Source organism: Oncorhynchus nerka, linkage group LG12, assembly GCF_034236695.1.
Source record: "Oncorhynchus nerka isolate Pitt River linkage group LG12, Oner_Uvic_2.0, whole genome shotgun sequence".
Taxonomy (NCBI): domain Eukaryota; kingdom Metazoa; phylum Chordata; class Actinopteri; order Salmoniformes; family Salmonidae; genus Oncorhynchus; species Oncorhynchus nerka.
Genome location: NC_088407.1, coordinates 81,106,228 through 81,124,869, shown reverse-complemented (window position 1 = coordinate 81,124,869; position 18,642 = coordinate 81,106,228). Strand labels below are relative to the sequence as shown.

Below are 18,642 nucleotides of genomic sequence, written 5' to 3'. Positions count from 1 at the left end.
ACTCTGAAATCTCCAACTTCTGACTTTAGTAAGTTCAAAACAACGGGGAACTCTGAAATCTCCAACTTCTGACTTTAGTAAGTTCAATATAACGGGGAACTCTGAAATCTCCAACTTCTGACTTTAGTAAGTTCAAAACAACGGGGAACTCTGAAATCTCCAACTTCTGACTTTAGTAAATTCAATATAACGGGGAACTCTGAAATCTCCAACTTCTGACTTTAGTAAGTTCAATATAACGGGGAACTCTGAAATCTCCAACTTCTGACTTTAGTAAGTTCAATATAACGGGGAACTCTGAAATCTCCAACTTCTGACTTTAGTAAGTTCAATACAACTGGGAACTCTGAAATCTCCAACTTCTGACTTTAGTAAGTTCAATACAACTGGGAACTCTGAAATCTCCAACTTCTGACTTTAGTAAGTTCAAAACAACGGGGAACTCTGAAATCTCCAACTTCTGACTTTAGTAAGTTCAATACAACTGGGAACTCTGAAATCTCCAACTTCTGACTTTAGTAAGTTCAATACAACGGGGAACTCAGAAGAAAAAAGCTAGTTCCGACTGGGGAAAAGTAGTTTTGAATGGTCATCCAACTCAGAATCCCAAGTCGGAAACTCAGGCATCTTTCTAGAGCTCCGACTTTCCGACCTCAAGATCACTGGCATCATCATTTGACCTTTACTACAGAATAAGTGGGAAACTTTATGCATTTCCGTCTTCTGTGACCTCTTTCGTCATCTATCCAACATATTAGCCCAACACATGATATGTTTCTGAAATTCAAGACATGAACTAATCACACAAAAAGGACAAATATTGACATAATATTCAGTGGAAGCATGACACACCCATTTGTGTACACTGAGCTAAAACCATATTTTCAGTTCGCATTTGGTAAACTGTGACAGAAGGTTAGATAGACTGAGACAGTCTATTTGTTCCCCAAAGACAATTCAATTCAATTTTGTGTGATTAGGAAACATGGCATAGTAATTTAATAGGATCTCTGTGGTTGTACTGCCAGAGGGTAAGCTGCTCCTACGGACATACTGACTTCCCAAGCCAGCCACACACACCCAGCCACATGGCTCAGCTCACCCCTGGAAGTTGCCCCATCAGTTCTTTGATACATTTTAAATTCTACTGCCTAAAGAAGTCTTGCAGTTGCATCACAAATCACCTAGCAACTGCACAAGGCGCCATGTTGGAAGACCAGAGTCGGTCTGGTGGACTGGCCAATCAGCTGTTGTCGAAAGAATTGATGCGGTAGCCTTCCAACTTCCCTCTATGGACGGGTTGGTTGTTTAGCAACAAATCCGACTGGTGCGTAACTATGGCGTAAACTATATTTCATCCCCAACGTTTATTGAATACAAAGTTGCATAATGAGCACTTGACTCTCAAATACATCTTTACAGTTGTTGATTAGCTAGCTAGCAAATATTTTGCCCTATTATCATCAGTTGTGTTTATTCATTGACATCAAGGGAAGCCAGGCCCCCCTCCTCCAAACAAACATGAAATTATTTATCTTTCGTGTCTTTGTGTTTCATAATTTTCCTTCAATTCACAAGAGGCAGAACGTATCTCACAGGAGAAAGCATCAGAGCGAGTAAAACAGCGCCCCCTCTGTCTCTCTACGTGTAGGCCACCTACAGTGGGGCAGAACAGTATTTAGTCAGCCACCAATTGTGCAAGTTCTCCCACTTACAAAGATGAGAGAGGCCTGTAATTTTCATCATAGGTACACTTCAACTATGACAGACAAAATGAGAAAAAAAATCCAGAAAATCACATTGTAGGATTTTTTATGAATTTATTTGCAAATTATGGTGGAAAATAAGTATTTGTGTGTACAATGTGATTTTCTGGATTTTTTTTTCTCATTTTGTCTGTCATAGTTGAAGTGTACCTATGATGAAAATTTAAGTGGGGGGTGCAGGGCTGTTGACCGAGGTAGGGGTAGCCAGGTGGAAAGCATGGCCAGCTGTATAAAAATGCTTATTGAAATTCTCAATTATCGTAGGTTTATGAGTGGTGACAGTGTTTCCTAGCCCAGAACTTTTTTGTAGTTTGTGCTACAGGATGCAAATTTCTGTTTGAAAAAGATAGCCTTTGCTTTCCTAACTGCCTGTGTATATTGGTTCCTAATTTCCCTGAAGTTGCATATCGCGGGAGCTACTCGACGCTAATGCAGTATGCCACAGGAGATTTTTGTGCTGGTCAAGGGCAGTCAGGTCTGGAGTGAACCAAGGGCTATATCTGTTCCTGGTTCTACATTTTTTTGAATGGGGAATGCTTATCTAAGATGGTGTAAATGTAAATGTGTGAGTTTGTCACTTTCATGAGGTTGGAGTGTTCGAATACTTAAGACATTGGCTCAAGTTGAGGTTGTTTTTAAATGAACTACTAAGGAATAATGTTTAACATCTTGTGAGCAAACATTCCATATTTGTAGCTGGCAGTAAATCGCCAACCTTGGCTTTATACATGTTGAAACAACACACTTTAGATGGAAGTATGCACCCTTTCAGTTTGTTTGCCAATACATAGAAGTAGTAGAATAAGAAAATTGACTAGGCCTACTTCAAAATGGAGATGGCCTCAATGGCGCTGCCCATGCTCTCACAAATGCCATGATGGATCAGATACAATGATGCGATGTCTATCTAAGTCTATGGGTATTCCTCTTGTTGGATCAGCTAAAAAGGAGGACTTGGAAACAATAATAAGAAAATACTGTTACTGTTTTTCAGACTTCTATAGTGTTTTTATTCAATTAATCACAAAATACTGTAACTATCACATAATACTATAATTTCAGAAATTGGTCAAATATTGATATAATTAAAACGCCGTTATAATGACCGTGAACGCACCCCACCCGAGTCCCTGACACTGACTAACTACATGACCCAAAATGCATTTCGAGAGGATTGCCGACAGATTTACTTCTTCTCAAATGTATTTCCGACTTACCGTATTGCGATTTATTTACACGACGATCACCTTGTCCTGAAAATGTTCAACAAGAAACCGCGAAGAAACTTCAGGCAAAGGAAAGGAAAATCGAGCGATGAAGATGAAGATGAACAGAAGAGCGGAGAGGATGATGGAAGTAAAACACAAGCTACCGCTTCTAGCATAAAGCCCGTCAAGTTGCCGCAGAATCGGGGGATCTCATGCAGTTCCAAGCGGGAGGCGAAGTCACCCAAGTCGGACTCGAGTGGTGCTGAAGACGCGGTAGAATATGGTACTAGTGGGCCGTTCGTTGGCACTAGACCGCCTGACAGTAAAGAGGACAAGGATGGACGGAAGAAGAAAGGAAACGTGCTCAGCTTCTCTAATGAGAAAGAGGGTACGCGTTTGACCTGTTTTTGTTATGTAAACTCACAGTCCACAGACGTATTTCAAACGTCACTAACTGACAGTAAGGTGGGTGTTGTGTAAGAGTATCTGTAAAGTGGCTTCCCTCATTGTGTCCTTAATTTGTACTGTCTGAAAAGTGAAAACACAGGACTGGTGGCGGCGGCAGCAATATGGGACATTAATTGAATATCCCATGTATGAATTTCCTATCCTTCACCTGGCTAGTTCTCTAGTTCAGGTGGAGGAGAGGGGTGAATCTCAATTGTATTTCCTTGATTCAATGCATTGTTGCTTCTTGCCCCCTTCTCAAAACACATTGGAAGAGAAGATCAGAGGGGAGGGCATGAGGAATCAAGGAAATACAATTTAGATTCACCCAAGGTTTCAATGACATGTTTGACAAGGATATGAAGCCATTTGAGATGTACGGTGAACCCAATGTCTTGATTTAGAGAGACAGTCAGTTGTGTTATTAATAACAGTTTTCTCTCTCTCTCTTCCCATTTTGAAGGATCTGAGTTCAAACTAAAGAAATCGTCAGATAAAGCTGTGGTCTTCCAAGCCAGGAGAAAGGAGGCTTCCCCTGCAAAGACCTCCCGGCCTACTGGTGAGCACAACGTTGCCATTTTAATGCTGTACAAACACCACTGTTAAGGCTCGATGATTGATCAGTCTAACCAAGTCTGTTTTGACCCCAGCCAGGAAAGATGTGACTGTGGTCGTGTCCCAGAAAGAAAGCTCCGGAGAAGAACTGTCATCAGAGAGCGACGGAGAGGGAGGCGCCAAGTCTTCCACATCCAGCTCTGCCTCCTCCATGTCCTCCACATCCTCCAAGTCCTCCACTCAGAAACACAAACCAGGTCAGCCTCACAGATAGCTCGGGCTCCAAAGAAAAGGCTATAATGTATCCAATGCCAAACATGTGCACCGGCCATCAGCCAAATGCTGGTGAAAATTCTGAGTGGCTAGTAATAATTATATATATATATATATATATATATATATCTATATATATATATATTTTTTTTTTAATCAGTCAGCCACACTGGCTGGTAGACACAAAAGTTAGTTTCAGGACATGGACAAAATCAAATAGCTCCGAAGAATGAGTTTGTCTTAACCAGCCTGTAGCTACAACGGCCCCTTGCAGGGTAAGATGGTCCACCACTGGTCTACACAGAGACAGGCAGATAGGCAGCATTCTGAAGAGACATCCCGTGTGTGTGTGTGTGTGTGTGTGTGTGTGTATAGTGGTGATCCCAGATGCAAGAAGGATCCAGGCGGCCAGAAGGCAGCGTCAGGCGGCCAGAGCCCAGAAAGACTACATCTCCCTGGGGAGAGACGGGGAGAGCTCCCCCCGGACCCCAGACCAGGACCTGGAGGAACGCACTGACGAAGATTATGATGACGATGATGAGCCAGACGACCATGAACGCAGGATTGAGTTTGCCCCGCGGTCCAAAACCATCAGGGAGAGGATAGCAGAGAAGATGGGTGAGAGGAGGGAGTTGAGAGAATGGAAGATCTATTGTTTTGTGGTCCTGGGCAAAAGTTTAATTTTTTTAGTTTTAGTAATAAATTATAAACAGGCAGTTTATAATCAAACCCCATAATGATGTATCTATGGCTTGGAGACGGTGTAGTGAGTTGTAGATGAGCTTATCACACCTCCTTTGACTGAATGCTGAAATGTGTTCTCTTTGTTTTTAGTCCTTGTTGTGTTGATACTTGAGGAAGTGACAGTCTGTCTTTCTCTCTGTATTTCCTTGTATGGCTCTGTCGCTCCATCCCTGCCTGTTCGGTACAGGAGGTAGTGGTGCTAGTGATTCTGACGACCAGGAGAGCGAGGACAACAACCTCTGGGAGGAGCAACAGATTGGAAAGGGAGTCAAGAGACACCCTGGGGAACAGGTAATATATGCACACACACACACTTTCAGTTTCATTCCACCCCTCTGTCTCACCTACACACACACACACACACACACGCACACACTTTCAGTTTCATTCCACTCCTCTGTCTCACCTACCCACACACACACACACGCACACACTTTCAGTTTCATTCCACCCCTCTGTCTCACCTACACACACACACTTTCAGTTTCATTCCACCTCCTAACTCTGTCTGTCCCCCTAGAGTCCATCAGGCAGTGAGGGCAGTGGCTCTGTGAGGAGCAGTAGTAGTAGACGGAAACAGAGAGTCAACATCCCAGAGTGTCTGCCTCTCATCAGCCTCAGCGTGGTGAAGAAGAGGATCACTGGGAAGTCAGTTCATTCATCCTTCCATTGCCTCCTCAATACAATATACCTCATGTACACTAGCTGCAAAATAATGTTTGTCTAGTAAATCAAAGCTCCACCTTTTCTCCATTTCTCTTCTCCTCTCTCCCCTTCATCCTCCCACCATACATCTCCTTCTTTCTCTCCTTCCCCTCTCCAGACTATGTGATCTGAGGGAGGTCCACAGGGCTCATGAGGCAGACCTGAGGAGGATGGAAGTGGACATGGACAGCTCTAGAACCTCTCTGGAGAACCTGGAGAGTGGTTCCTCCGACCGCCAGCTTCAGTTCTACCGGGACACCAACACCTACATTCAGAACCTGGTGGAATGTCTCAGAGAGAAGGTCAGCGGAATTCTGGAAGTGTCTGTTGGCATGTTCTGGTCTTTAAAATTACAAACGGAAGCACTGTGAAATATGTGAAAGTTTGTGATTGAGACAATGTAAATGAGGGGTGATAATAACAACAGTGATTGACTGATTAATTGATCATCTCTAGGTGGTAGAGATCAACAGTGTGGAGGTGGACATGCACACTCTTCTGTCTGACCAGGCGGAGGTACTGTTGTCAAGGAGACGAGAGGCTATACGGCAGGAGTCATCTAGCCTCCAGCAGCTCAGCTGTGAGTGTCTGTTTGTATACGATGAGTGTGTGGTCCTAGTCAGTGAAAAGTCAGAATGTTAACTGTAGTACTCCTCCTCCCACTCTCTTCATCTGTTTATTAGTTCTAGTTGGGTGAATTTCTAGACTTATTATCACTCTCTCTCTCTCTCACTCTAGATGCCACTGATCCACAGAGTGAAGGAGACACCGGGGAAAGTGGGAATGAAAAAACAAATAAAAGGTGCGTGAGAATACTCAGTTAGGTACTAACACATCGCTTTAGCTTTAACCAGTCACGATGTTACGCGCTCACTTCCACCACTGTGTCAATGTTACGCGCTCACGTCCACCACTGTGTCACGATGTTACGCGCTCACTTCCACCACTGTGTCACGATGTTACGCGCTCACTTCCACCACTGTGTCAATGTTACGCGCTCACTTCCGCCACTGTGTCAATGTTACGCGCTCACTTCCACCACTGTGTCAATGTTACGCGCTCACTTCCACCACTGTGTCAATGTTACGCGCTCACTTCCACCACTGTGTCAATGTTACGCGCTCACTTCCACCACTGTGTCACGATGTTACGCGCTCACTTCCACCAACCACTGTATCACAATGTTACGCGCTCACTTCCACCACTGTGTCAATGTTACGTGGTCTCTTCCACCACTGTGTCACGATGTTACGCGCTCACTTCCACCACTGTGTCAATGTTACACGGTCACTTCCACCACTGTGTCACGATGTTACGCGGTCACTTCCACCACTGTGTCACGATGTTACGCGCTCACTTCCACCACTGTGTCACGATGTTACGAGCTCACTTCCACCACTGTGTCAATGTTACGTGCTCACTTCCACCTACTGTTTGATCTGATCATCCAGTGAGTCAGGAGAGCCAGGTGAGGAAGACTATGGTAGCCTGACGGCCGACAGCGAACCTTCTCCTGAGGAAGAGGCAGAACTGCAGAGGGCGAGAGGTGAGCGGTGTAGCTGTCTTGGGCGAGGACATATGTCCTCCACTTACCAAACGTGTGTTGGGGACACCTTAATTTCAGCCTAGTATTTAATTCCCAATTGGGTGTCTGCAATAAAGGATTTCTGCAATATTCAAAATATATCTAATTATCTATCTATCCAGCTATAGATTTGCCATCCCATTCCTTTGAGTTTAGTGCTGCTCTCTATAATGTAGAATAACAGACAGCGTTTACACTCTCGCATCTCTTTATCCCTCCTGTCTAATTCAGCGGAGATCCTGAGCAGGTCCCAGGATGTGTTCTGTGACGTGCAGGAGGACTTCTGGGAGGTGAAGAAGGTTCTGTCTCGCTTCAACGAGTGGAGAGTAGCCTTCTCCGAGTCCTACCACTCAGCCTACATCAGCCTCTGTCTGCCCAAACTACTCAACCCGCTCATCAGACACCAACTTTTAGGCTGGAACCCCCTACAGGTACAAAATACGTACTGGACGCCACACCGTTCATTCTTTGTGTTTGATTTTGACGTACCTCTGTATTTGATGTCATAATGATTCTCTGTGTGTATCAGGCTGCAGGAGAGGACTTTGAGGCCCTGCCGTGGTTCTCTGCTGTAGAGACGTTCTGTCACGGCCTGGGTTACCAGGAGGCAGACCACACTGACAGGAAAACACTGCCTGTAATCATAGAGAAGACTCTCCTGCCCAAGATACAAGGTCACCATACACACATACACAGTACCAGTCAAAAATGTGGACACTAATATTAAGGGTTTTTCTTTATGTTTAGTATTTTCTACATTGTAGAATAACAGTGAAGACATCAAACTATGAAATAATACATGGAATCCTGTAGTAACCAAAAGTGTTAAGAAAAAAAATATATATACACTGCTCAAATAAATGAAGGGAACACTAAAATAACACCTCCTAGATCTGAATGAATGAAATATTCTTATTAAATACTTTTTTCTTTACATAGTTGAATGTGATGACAACAAAATCACACAAAAATGATCAATGGAAATCAAATTGATCAACCCATGGAGGTCTGGATTTGGAGTCACACTCAAAATTAAAGTGGAAAACCACACTACAGGCTGATCCAACTTTGATGTAATGTCCTTAAAACAAGTCCAAATGAGGCTCAGTAGTGTGTGTGGCCTCCACGTGCCTGTATGACCTCCCTACAACGCCTGGGCATGCTCCTGATGAGGTGGCGGATGGTCTCCTGAGGGATCTCCTCCCAGATCTGGACTAAAGCATCCGCCAACTCCTGGACAGTCTGTGGTGCAACGTGGCGTTGGTGGATGGAGCGAGACATGATGTCCCAGATGTGCTCAATTGGATTCAGGTCTGGGGAACGGGCGGGCCAGTCCATAGCATCAATGCCTTCCTCTTGCAGGAACTGCTGACACACTCCAGCCACATGAGGTCTAGCATTGTCTTGCATTAGGAGGAACCCAGGGCCAACCGCACCAGCATATGGTCTCACAAGGGGTCTGAGGATCTCATCTCGGTACCTAATGGCAGTCAGGCTACCTCTGGCGAGCACATGGAGGGCTGTGCGCCCCCCCCCCAAAGAAATGCCTCCCCACACCATGACTAACCCACCGCCAAACCGGTCATGCTGGAGGATGTTGCAGGCAGCAGAACGTTCTCCACGGCGTCTCCAGACTCTGTCACGTCTGTCACATGCTCAGTGTGAACCTGCTTTCATCTGTGAAGAGCACAGGGTGCCAGTGGCGAATTTTCCAATCTTGGTGTTCTCTGGCAAATGCCAAACGTCCTGCACGGTGTTGGGCTGTAAGCACAACCCCCACCTGTGGACATCGGCCCTCATACCACCCTCATGGAGTCTGTTTCTGGCCATTTGAGTAGACACATGCACATTTGTGGCCTGCTGGAGGTCATTTTGCAGGGCTCTGGCAGTGCTCCTCCTTGCACAAAGGCGGAGGTAGCGGTACTGCTGCTGGGTTGTTGCCCTCCTACGGCCTCCTCCACTTCTCCTGATGTATTGGCCTGTCTCCTGGTAGCACCTCCATGCACTGGACACTACCCTGACAGACACAGCAAACCTTCTTGCCACAGCTCGCATTGATGTTCCATCCTGGATGAGCTGCACTACCTGAGCCACGTGTGTGGGTTGTAGACTCCGTTTCATGCTACCACTAGAGTGAAAGCACCGCCAGCATTCAAAAGTGACCAAAACATCAGCCAGGAAGCATAGGAACTGTGAAGTGGTCTGTGTTCACCACCTGCAGAACCACTCCTTTATTGGGGGTGTCTTGCTAATTGCCTATAATATCCACCTGTTGTCTATTCCATTTGCACAACAGCATGTGAAATGTATTGTCAATCAGTGTTGCTTCCTAAGTGGACAGTTTGATTTCACAGAAGTGTGATTGACTTGGAGTTACATTGTGTTGTTTAAGTGTTCCCTTTATTTTTTTGAGCAGTGTATTTTTTAATTTTTAATGAGTCAATCACCACCTTCCGGAGACACCTGAAACCCCACCTCTTTAAGGAATACCTAGGATAGGATAAAGTAATCCTTCTCACCCCCCCTTAAAAGATTTAGATGCACTATTGTAAAGTGGCTGTTCCACTGGATGTCATAAGGTGAATGCACCAATTTGTAAGTCGCTCTGGATAAGAGCGTCTGCTAAATGACTTAAATGTAATGTAAATGTAAATGTAAAGGATCCACCCTTTGCCTTTGACAGCTTTGCACACTCTTTCAACCAGCTTCATCTGGAATGCTTTTCTAACCGTCTTGAAGGAGTTCCCACATATGCTGAGCACTTGTCTGCTTTTCCTTCGCTCTCCACTCGTTGAAGTGTGGCTTCTTTGAAGAATGTAAAATATATTTTGATTTGTTTACTACATGATTCCATATGTGTTATTTCATACGTTTTGATGTCTTGACTATTATTCTACAATGTAGAACATAGTCCAAGTAAAAACCCCATACTTAACTCCATACTTTGTAATACTGTGTAACTCACTCCCTTTATCAATGTTGTCATGAGTGGGCCTGTGACTTTACTGAGGACTGTGTCACTTTAATGTGCGTCCCTCCTCCTCACAGGTTTTGTGGAGTTGGTGTGGGACCCTCTGTCCAGCCGTCAGTCTCTGTGTCTGTCTGAGCTGTGTCACAGACTGGAGGATGACTACTCTCTGTTTGAGGGAGAGCAGAGCAAACCGGTCAAGGTAACAGTTAATATTGCATCTCCAGTGCAGCAACAACACTTCCAGCCAGTCACATATGCAACTCCCAACTGGAGACAGCCTGTCTCCCCCCTCTGTTTCCAATGCAGGTTGACGTTTTATTGTCATGAATTTTGTCCTGGAGGCAGAACTGAGCGACTTCGTCTTATATAGGCCGGCTGCAGAATGGCTATATTGTAAAATGTTGGGCATAATTTAAGGTTAGGCTTTAGGGTTAGCAGTGTGGTTAAAGTTTATAATCAGATGTTATGACATTGTGTCTGTGCCAGCTAGTGACCACTCTGCAGAGCTGCCTCCAGAACAAGATTCATGACGAAAAACGCTAACCTGCATTTCAAACAGTACATAAAATACTAATACAGTGAATTCGGGAATTATTGAGACCCCTTGACTTTTTCTACATTTTGTTACGTTACAGCCTTATTCTAAAACTGATGAAATTATGTTTTTCCCCTCATCAATCTACACACAATACAACATAATGACAAAGCAAGCTCTGTCATGTTGGAGAGGTGTTTCGATCCAGTTCACGTCTGGGCTCTGGCTGGGCCACTCCAAGGACATTCAGAGACTTGTCCTGAAGCCACTCCTGCGTTGTCTTGGCTGTGTGCTTAGGTTCGTTGTCCTGTTGGAAGGTGAACCGTCACCCTCAGTCTAAGGTCCTGAGAGCTCTGGAGCAAGTTTCCATCAAGGGTCTCTCTGTACTTTGCTTCGTTCATCAGTCCCTGATGATGCTGCCGCCACCATGCTTCACCGTAGGTATGGTGCCAGGTTTCCTCCAGACATGATGCTGCCACCATCATGCTTCACCGTAGGTATGGTGCCAGGTTTCCTCCAGACATGATGCTGCCACCACCATGCTTCACCGTAGGTATGGTGCCAGGTTTCCTCCAGACATGGTGCTGCCACCACCATGCTTCACCGTAGGTATGGTGCCAGGTTTCCTCCAGACATGATGCTGCCACCACCATGCTTCACCGTAGGTATGGTGCCAGGTTTCCTCCAGACATGATGCTGCCACCACCATGCTGTGCCTTGGGTATGGTGCCAGGTTTCATCCAGATGTGACGTTTGGCATTCAAGGCTTTTCTCCCCCGATTGCTCAGTTTGGCTGGGTGGCCAGCCCTAGGAAGAGAATTGGAGGTTCCAAACTTCTTCCAGAATGTGTTCTTGGTGACCTTCAATAATGCAGAAATGTTTTGGTACCCTTCCCCAGATCTGTGCCTCGACACAATCCTGTCTCGGAGCTCTACGGACAATTATTTTGACCGCATGGCTTGGTTTTTGCTCTGACATGCACTGTCAACTGTGGGACCTTATATAGACAGGTGTGTGCCTTTCCAAATCATGTCCAATCAATTGAATTTACCAGAGGTGGACCCCAATCAAGTTGTAGAAACATCTCAAGGATGATCAATGGAAACAGGATGCACCTGAGCTCAATTTCGAGTCTCATCGCAACGGGTCAGAATACTTATGTAGATAAGGTATTTCTGTTTTGAATTTGTAATAAATTTGCAAACATTTCTTAACCTGTTTTCACTGTCATTATGGGGTATTGTGTATAGATTGTTGAGGATTTATTTCATTTTTTAATCCATTTTAGAGAAGCCTATGACGTAACAAAATGTGGAAAGTCAAGGGGTCTGAATACTTTCTGTCTATATACTTTACCAGTCAAGTTCGGACACACCTACTCATTCATGGGTTTTTCTTTATATTTACTTTTGTAGACTTATAGTGAAGACATCAAAACTAATGAAATAACACATATGGAATCATATAGTAATAAAAAAAAGTGTTAAACAAATCAAAATATATTTGAAACTCTTTAAAGTAGCCAACCCTTTGGCTTTGCTTTGCGAACCACTTCCCTAGTCAAGGTTCTAGTCACAAAGAATGCCAACCAGAATGTTGACTGGCTGTAGTCAGAATTGGAGAGAAACATTTTGAAACCTAACCTACTTCCTGTGAGTGTGTCAGAATGTAAATTAGTTCCCTCTGTCCGTCCCTGTCCTGTGTTTTCATTCGATCCTGTCCCCTGCCAGGCCTTTGTTGAAGCAGTGAGTGTGTCAGAATGTAAATTAGTTCCCTCTGTCCGTCCCTGTCCTGTGTTTTCATTCGATCCTGTCCCCTGCCAGGCCTTTGTTGAAGCAGTGAGTGGTAGAATGAGGAGTTCCGTGGATGATGACATCTTCATCCCTCTGTACCCTAAGAAGTGAGTGAATCCACCCAGGGTTGTCTCAATGTGATTCTTTAAGTGGTTCATCTAGCTAGACCAAGGTTCTCCAACCATGTTCCTGGAGGACCACCCTCCTGTACGTTTTTTCACTCTAACCTCAGTTGTGATCAATTGATCATCCAGAATTAGAATCGTGTGCTCTAAATTAGAGTTGGAGCGAACATTTACAGGATGGTAACTCTCCAGGAATAGGGTTGGAGAGCCCTGAGCTAGAAATTTCACACTGGAACATGTTTATACCAAGCTTGTCATAACGAAGCTTACTTGACCATAACTGCCTGGTTGTTTTGACAGGTTTTTAGATGACAAGTCCTCTCCACAGAGGAGGTTCAGAGACCAGCAGTTCTGGACAGCTGTGAAGGTACGTAAAAACACTATTTTAAAATAGTCTTTTTTTCGATGGTGTGCTTCCCATGAGTGGATGGTGTACTGTAGTGACCATGTGGCTCAGTTAGCCCACTGCAAATGCTAACTCCCGTTCGTATAAACTGGTAGCATAGCTAACATACAGAACTCGGTGTTGGTAGCCAGTCATTTTTAACTGCAATGCATTTGATTGCATTATCCATACAAGCATTATACTAAGATGTTTACCTCAACATAGCGTGAAATACACATATCAACAATAGCCTAATGCAGGCAAATTTTGCTGCAGGAAAATGAGGAGATTACAATTTCTACCAATAGTTAAGAGGGAGACAGAGCTTTGTGTTGATTTTTGCAGCTGCAGTGCATTCAGAATGTATTCAGACCCTTCCACATTTTGTTACGTTACCGCCTTATTCTAAAATGTAAAAAATAAAAAATTTCCCCCTCATTAATCTGCACACAACACCCCATAATGACAAAGCGAAAACCGGTTTCTAGAAAGATTTGCAAAATATATATTTTTTTAAACAAATTGCCTCCCGACTGGTGCAGCAGTCTAAGGCACTGCATCGCAACCTGGGTTCGATCCCGGGCTTTATCACAACCTGAATGCCAAACATCACGTCTGGAGGACACCTGGCACCATCCCTACGGTGAAGCATGGTGGTGGCAGCATCATGCTGGGGGGGATGTTTTTCAGCGGCAGGTACAGGGAGACTAGTCAGCCTATAGGGGGGGGTCAGGGACCTGGCAGTGTGGTGCCAGGACAACAACCTCTCCCTTTGTCGTGCTCAACGTGAGCAAGACAAAGGACCTGATCGTGAACTACAGGAAAAGGAGGGGATGAACATGCCGCCATTCACATCGACGAGGCTGTAGTGGAGCAGGTTGAGAGCTTCAAGGTCCTTGGTGTCCACATCACCAACAAACTATCATGGTCCAAACACACCAAGACAGTCATAAAGAGGGCACGACAATGCCTTTTCCCCCTCAGGAGACTGAAAAGATTTGGCAATGGTCCCCAGATCCTCATAGTTATACAGCTGCACCATTGAGAGCATCCTGACCGGTTGCATCACTGCCTGGTCCGACAACTGCTCGGCATGCGACCGTAAAGCACTACATGGGGTATTGTGCACAGCCCAGTACATCCCTGGGACCAGGCTTCCTAACATCCAGGACCTATATACTAGGCTTTGTCAGAGGAAGACCCTAAAAATTGTCAAAGACTCCAGTCACCCTTGTCAAACTGTTCTCTCTACTACCGCACGGCAAGTGGTACCGGAGCGCCAAGTCTAGGTCCACAAGGCTCCTTAACAGTTTCTACCCCCAAGTCATAAGACTCCTGAACAGCTAATCAAATGGCTACCTGGACTATTTCCATTGACCCCCCCCTGTTTCTACACTGCTGCTATTCGCTGTTTATTATCTATGCATAGTCACTTTACCCTACCTACATGTACAACTGACCTCTACTAACCTGTACTACTGTTTATTATCTATGCATAGTCACTTTACCCCTACCTACATGTACACTGCTGCTATTCGCTGTTTATTATCTATGCATAGTCACTTTACCCCTACCTACATGTACACTGCTGCTATTCGCTGTTTATTATCTATGCATAGTCACTTTACCCTTACCTACATGTACAAATGACCTCGACTAACCTGTATACAGTCTCATTATTGTTATTTTGTTTCTTTTTGATTTTATTTTTTACTTTAATTTATTTAGTAGATCTTTTCTTAACTCTTTCTTGAACTAGATTGTTGGTTGAGGGCTTGTAAAGTAAGCATTTGGCGCATGTGACCAAATAAAATATGATTTGATTGTCTCTCTTGCTATTTCTGTAACATCCAATGCATTGCTTTTAGTGTTGTTTTGTCTCTTGTGCATCAGCTCCTAGGTAACATTGGCCAGTGGGATGGGTTGATATCTGAACATGTTCTGAGGGAGCTAATGTTGGACAAACTCCTGAACCGCTACCTGATGATGACGCTACTCAACGAGACCCACTCACATGACTCTGTCCACACATGTAAAAAGGTGTGTAGGTGAATCGCATGTGTGTCTAATGTTAATGTATTCTCTATATGGAGGTTTCAAGTTGTTTGCTTGGGGAATAATTGCTCTGCTGTCTTTTGAGATGACTCAGTTTAGTGGTGTCATTTTCAAGTTTTTCTCAAATGAACTAAGATTTCCCTCACGCTGAGCAGGTCGCGGTGTGTTTTCCTAAGTCCTGGTTTAAAGACCTGAGCTCCTGTCCCTCTCAGCTGAAGTCCTTCAGTGACCACCTCCTCCAGACTGCCCATTCAGTCTGCAAACAGCAGCCTGACCACCCCAACACACGGTAAAACTGCCTGCCTACCTCAAATGTACTTTTAGGCAGATTAATGTACCATGGTGAAGGTAGTGTTTTGATAATGTATGTAATGTGGTTTCTGTAGGGCTGTGGTGAGCGACGTGCTGACTGTTTTGGGAAGCATCCAGGCCTGGGACAAGGTAGAGACGATATCGGACAAATACCATTACAAAGACCTGGTGGACACACTCAAACTGTCCTAGTGTGTCCTACTGTGTCAACCATACATCATGTAATATGTGTTGCAACTTTATTTGTATTTTTTTAATCTATAAATAAATATTTGAGATGTTTGAACAGATGTTTGGTCCAGTTGCCTTCCGAACTGTTTTATTTTTGCTTCTGGTCTTATCTCACAAGAAAAGGGTAGAGCGCTTGTAGCTTCATCCCTAGGGCTAAAAATGCATCCATCCTTTCTTGTAAAAATGTGTTGAATGGGTGTTTTTTGTGTGTAGAGGAGAAGAAAAACAAATTGTACAGTATGTAATGGCAGTGTTTTCTTTTTTTAAATTGATGTATGCTAAATGTATCAAGGATCAATTACAATGGGAACCATTAGCAGACGCATGTTTTCACTACGATCTCTTTATGCTAGTAACACCCACCGATTGTCTCCATGGAAACGTCGTCCACCTCGCTGAAGGGGGAAAAGTATCAGCAGTAACGCTAACGTTAGTTCTCTGACCTAGGCAAGACCTACTATACAGTCTTTGACAAAATTGGTTATTATGAACCAATTTCAGAATTTGATAAATGACTGTCTTATCGATACAAAACACGTGGAAAGCGCTGTCATTCTGGTTGCCAAGACTGCAGCAGTAACGGCGGCGTCTGCAAGGTTTCAGGCAAGTTCGTCATGTCGCTTTTGTTGTACAAAAAAATTAATGAACATTCAGACATCGCAATCAACACAATCCAATTCCCGTATTGACATCCAAGTCAAAGCCCACTTCACAGGGCACCCCATTGTGTAGCAACTACTTATCTTCCAAAACCTCAAATTGGAAGAGGCATTGTGGTGCAATATATTATAGTTTTCAGAATTCATGATTTTCCTCATATGGGGTTGAGGCAGTTGGATGGATCAAAGCAATGAGGAAGTGGATTAATCTGGAAGCCTAAAAACCATCTGTCTCCGATCAGATTCATTATGTTACCCTTCGCACTGTAACTTTACAGGTTCTTCCTACACAAGCCCAGATTTTCATAGACTCTTTCAAGCACATGACATCGACCAGAGAACGGGGCTTCTACTTTCAAGACAAAGCATACACCTGTGTCCGAGCTGACAGGAACTCCATCTACTGCAAATGTGTCAGTAGGCTCATCACAATTTATGAATATACGTGTATTATTGTCCCAGTTTTCCAGCAGTGGTTTTGCAGTTTAGTGCAGCTATACTGCACTGTACTTGTTTTGTTGTTGAAAGGTCTGGTCTGATGGATATTTTTTCTCTTAACAGGGAACACATGGCTTGATTCTTGTGAAGACTGCTCTGTACGTTATAGTGGCCACATACAATGACAGCATGTACCCTAGCGTGTGTGTGGAGGCTGTCGAGAAACTAGGTAGGGGGATGTTGATGCTTCTTACAGCCTTTTAATTAAACAGCTTTCAACTGCAGGTTTTAAAGGCGATGGATTATTGACTGTGTATTATTTACAAGTCAGATATGAGGGCTGTTTGTTTTATGTGTTTGACTAATATGTAATATCATGAGCTATATGCATTTCAGCTGTGTACCTCAAGGAAAAGGGAAAATGAAGCAAGACCTGAAGAGGAGCAGCGTTCTGATGGATGAAACGGATGAAGTGGACTGGTCAAGTTAAACAGTTGCCTACAGGTCCATGTTAGGCCACCTGCTAAGGAGGACAAACATGTTTCGGAGAAAGTCGGTGTGTGTTTGTTTTCTTTCTATGAACTTGCCCCTGTCCCCTCTCGCAGTATACAGGTTTAACCACTAGGTGGTAGTCAATAGTAAATAACCCAGCTGTGTGGTCCAAGAACAGTTTTTAGTGTTGAGATCCTCTTAGAACAGGCATTATGACCAACCATGGTCAATGAGATGCTGTATTTCCAGCCCTGCTCTATCACATCTGATTCTACTCCTCAGCAGACAGACATGGTTTTGGGGGTTCGTGGCTAAAGGCCTTTTTAAACTGTCTCTGTTCATCGCAGACTTTCTGTTCAAACGCTTCAATTACTCTCCAACCCCTTGTGGTGATAACATGATTAACCTAACTACACACTCGCACTTTACACATATGCGCATGAACACACACACACACACCCTGACGTAGCCTTGATGAGTGTTTCAGAGCTGAAGCTGTGTAAATGAATTTCCTCATGTGAACAAATAAAGGAAATCTGTAACTGAGTCAAAACATCAAAGATCCCCCACCATATTTTACAGTAGGGATGAGGTGTTTTCTGCATATGTGTTGTTTCGGAAGGCCAAACCCACCATCTGACCATACCACTGCCTGGAGTTTGCTAATTGGCTTTGACACTTGTATTGTTGCTATGGTTATATGACATGAAAATAGAGCTCTGGCCACACTGCAGCAGGGGCTTTGGCCTTCGAAAGAACACATTTTCAGAAAATACCTCATCCCTACTGTAAAATATTGTGGTGGATCTTTGATGTTATGAGGCTGTTTTACTTCCACTGGTCCTAGGGTCTTTGTTAAGGTCAACGACATCATGAACTTTACCAAGTACCAGGACATTTTTTGCCAAAAACCTGGTTGCCTCTGCCAGGAGGCAGAAACGTGGCCGCAAGTGGATCTTCCAGCAAGACAACAACCCCAAGCATAAAATAATAAATGTTTTAGCAATGTAGCTGGCTTTCTGTATTATTGATTTTATACAGTCTTTTTTTCCTCATCTTTGTCAAGGGATCCAATAATTCCAGACTCCACAGTACATGCTGCAGAGAGACAAACAAGAGTGCATGGTAGCACACAGACTTCCTGCACTCTCTGTCACATGCGGTCAGGGCACCTGTGCTTTTAAAGGAATGTGACCTTTGTTGTCAAGTTCTGGTTGAAACCTCTAAAAATGGAAGCAGGGCGGTCACAAAGAATCAGCCGCCTGTCCATGTGGTTGCACACACACTCTGACACGTCTCCTGAATTCCTCATAGAGGATTTGTGAGGATTTGTGCTTGTGTCAGCCTGCATGATTGGTTAGAA

The 18,642-nt window shown here is 44.1% G+C and overlaps 2 protein-coding genes across 2 annotated transcripts; both read left to right on the top strand.

Moving 5' to 3' along the window:
• Window positions 1–2,974: 2,974 nt before the first annotated feature.
• Window positions 2,975–15,745, top strand: gcfc2 (GC-rich sequence DNA-binding factor 2). The gene is made up of 18 exons (XM_029651318.2): window positions 2,975–3,362; window positions 3,885–3,980; window positions 4,072–4,233; window positions 4,625–4,867; window positions 5,181–5,284; window positions 5,514–5,641; window positions 5,817–6,000; window positions 6,155–6,278; window positions 6,437–6,500; window positions 7,150–7,244; window positions 7,515–7,714; window positions 7,813–7,957; window positions 10,332–10,453; window positions 12,613–12,689; window positions 13,008–13,074; window positions 14,986–15,132; window positions 15,303–15,436; window positions 15,534–15,745. Exons 1-18 carry the CDS (start codon window positions 3,026–3,028, stop codon window positions 15,649–15,651), a joined length of 2,547 nt encoding a protein of 848 aa, XP_029507178.1. The 5' UTR covers window positions 2,975–3,025; the 3' UTR covers window positions 15,652–15,745.
• Window positions 15,746–15,843: 98 nt separating this feature from the next.
• Window positions 15,844–18,254, top strand: pfn4 (profilin family member 4). The gene is made up of 4 exons (XM_029651319.2): window positions 15,844–16,293; window positions 16,628–16,762; window positions 16,911–17,016; window positions 17,184–18,254. The coding sequence occupies exons 1-4, from the start codon at window positions 16,177–16,179 to the stop codon at window positions 17,210–17,212; spliced, it is 387 nt and encodes a 128-aa protein (XP_029507179.1). The 5' UTR covers window positions 15,844–16,176; the 3' UTR covers window positions 17,213–18,254.
• The last annotated feature ends 388 nt before the right edge of the window (window positions 18,255–18,642 follow it).

Bases quoted from the DNA above. Each gene is read 5' to 3' on its own strand.
- gcfc2 (XM_029651318.2), top strand. From the start codon at position 3,026: ATGTTCAACAAGAAACCGCGAAGAAACTTCAGGCAAAGGAAAGGAAAA. The intron at 5,642-5,816 runs GTCAGTTCATTC...TCCCCTCTCCAG, and splicing joins AAGAAGAGGATCACTGGGAA to ACTATGTGATCTGAGGGAGG. The intron at 15,133-15,302 runs GTGTGTAGGTGA...CACGCTGAGCAG, and splicing joins CTGTCCACACATGTAAAAAG to GTCGCGGTGTGTTTTCCTAA.
- pfn4 (XM_029651319.2), top strand. From the start codon at position 16,177: ATGAACCAATTTCAGAATTTGATAAATGACTGTCTTATCGATACAAAA. The intron at 16,294-16,627 runs GCAAGTTCGTCA...GTAACTTTACAG, and splicing joins CGGCGTCTGCAAGGTTTCAG to GTTCTTCCTACACAAGCCCA. The intron at 17,017-17,183 runs GTAGGGGGATGT...TATGCATTTCAG, and splicing joins GGAGGCTGTCGAGAAACTAG to CTGTGTACCTCAAGGAAAAG.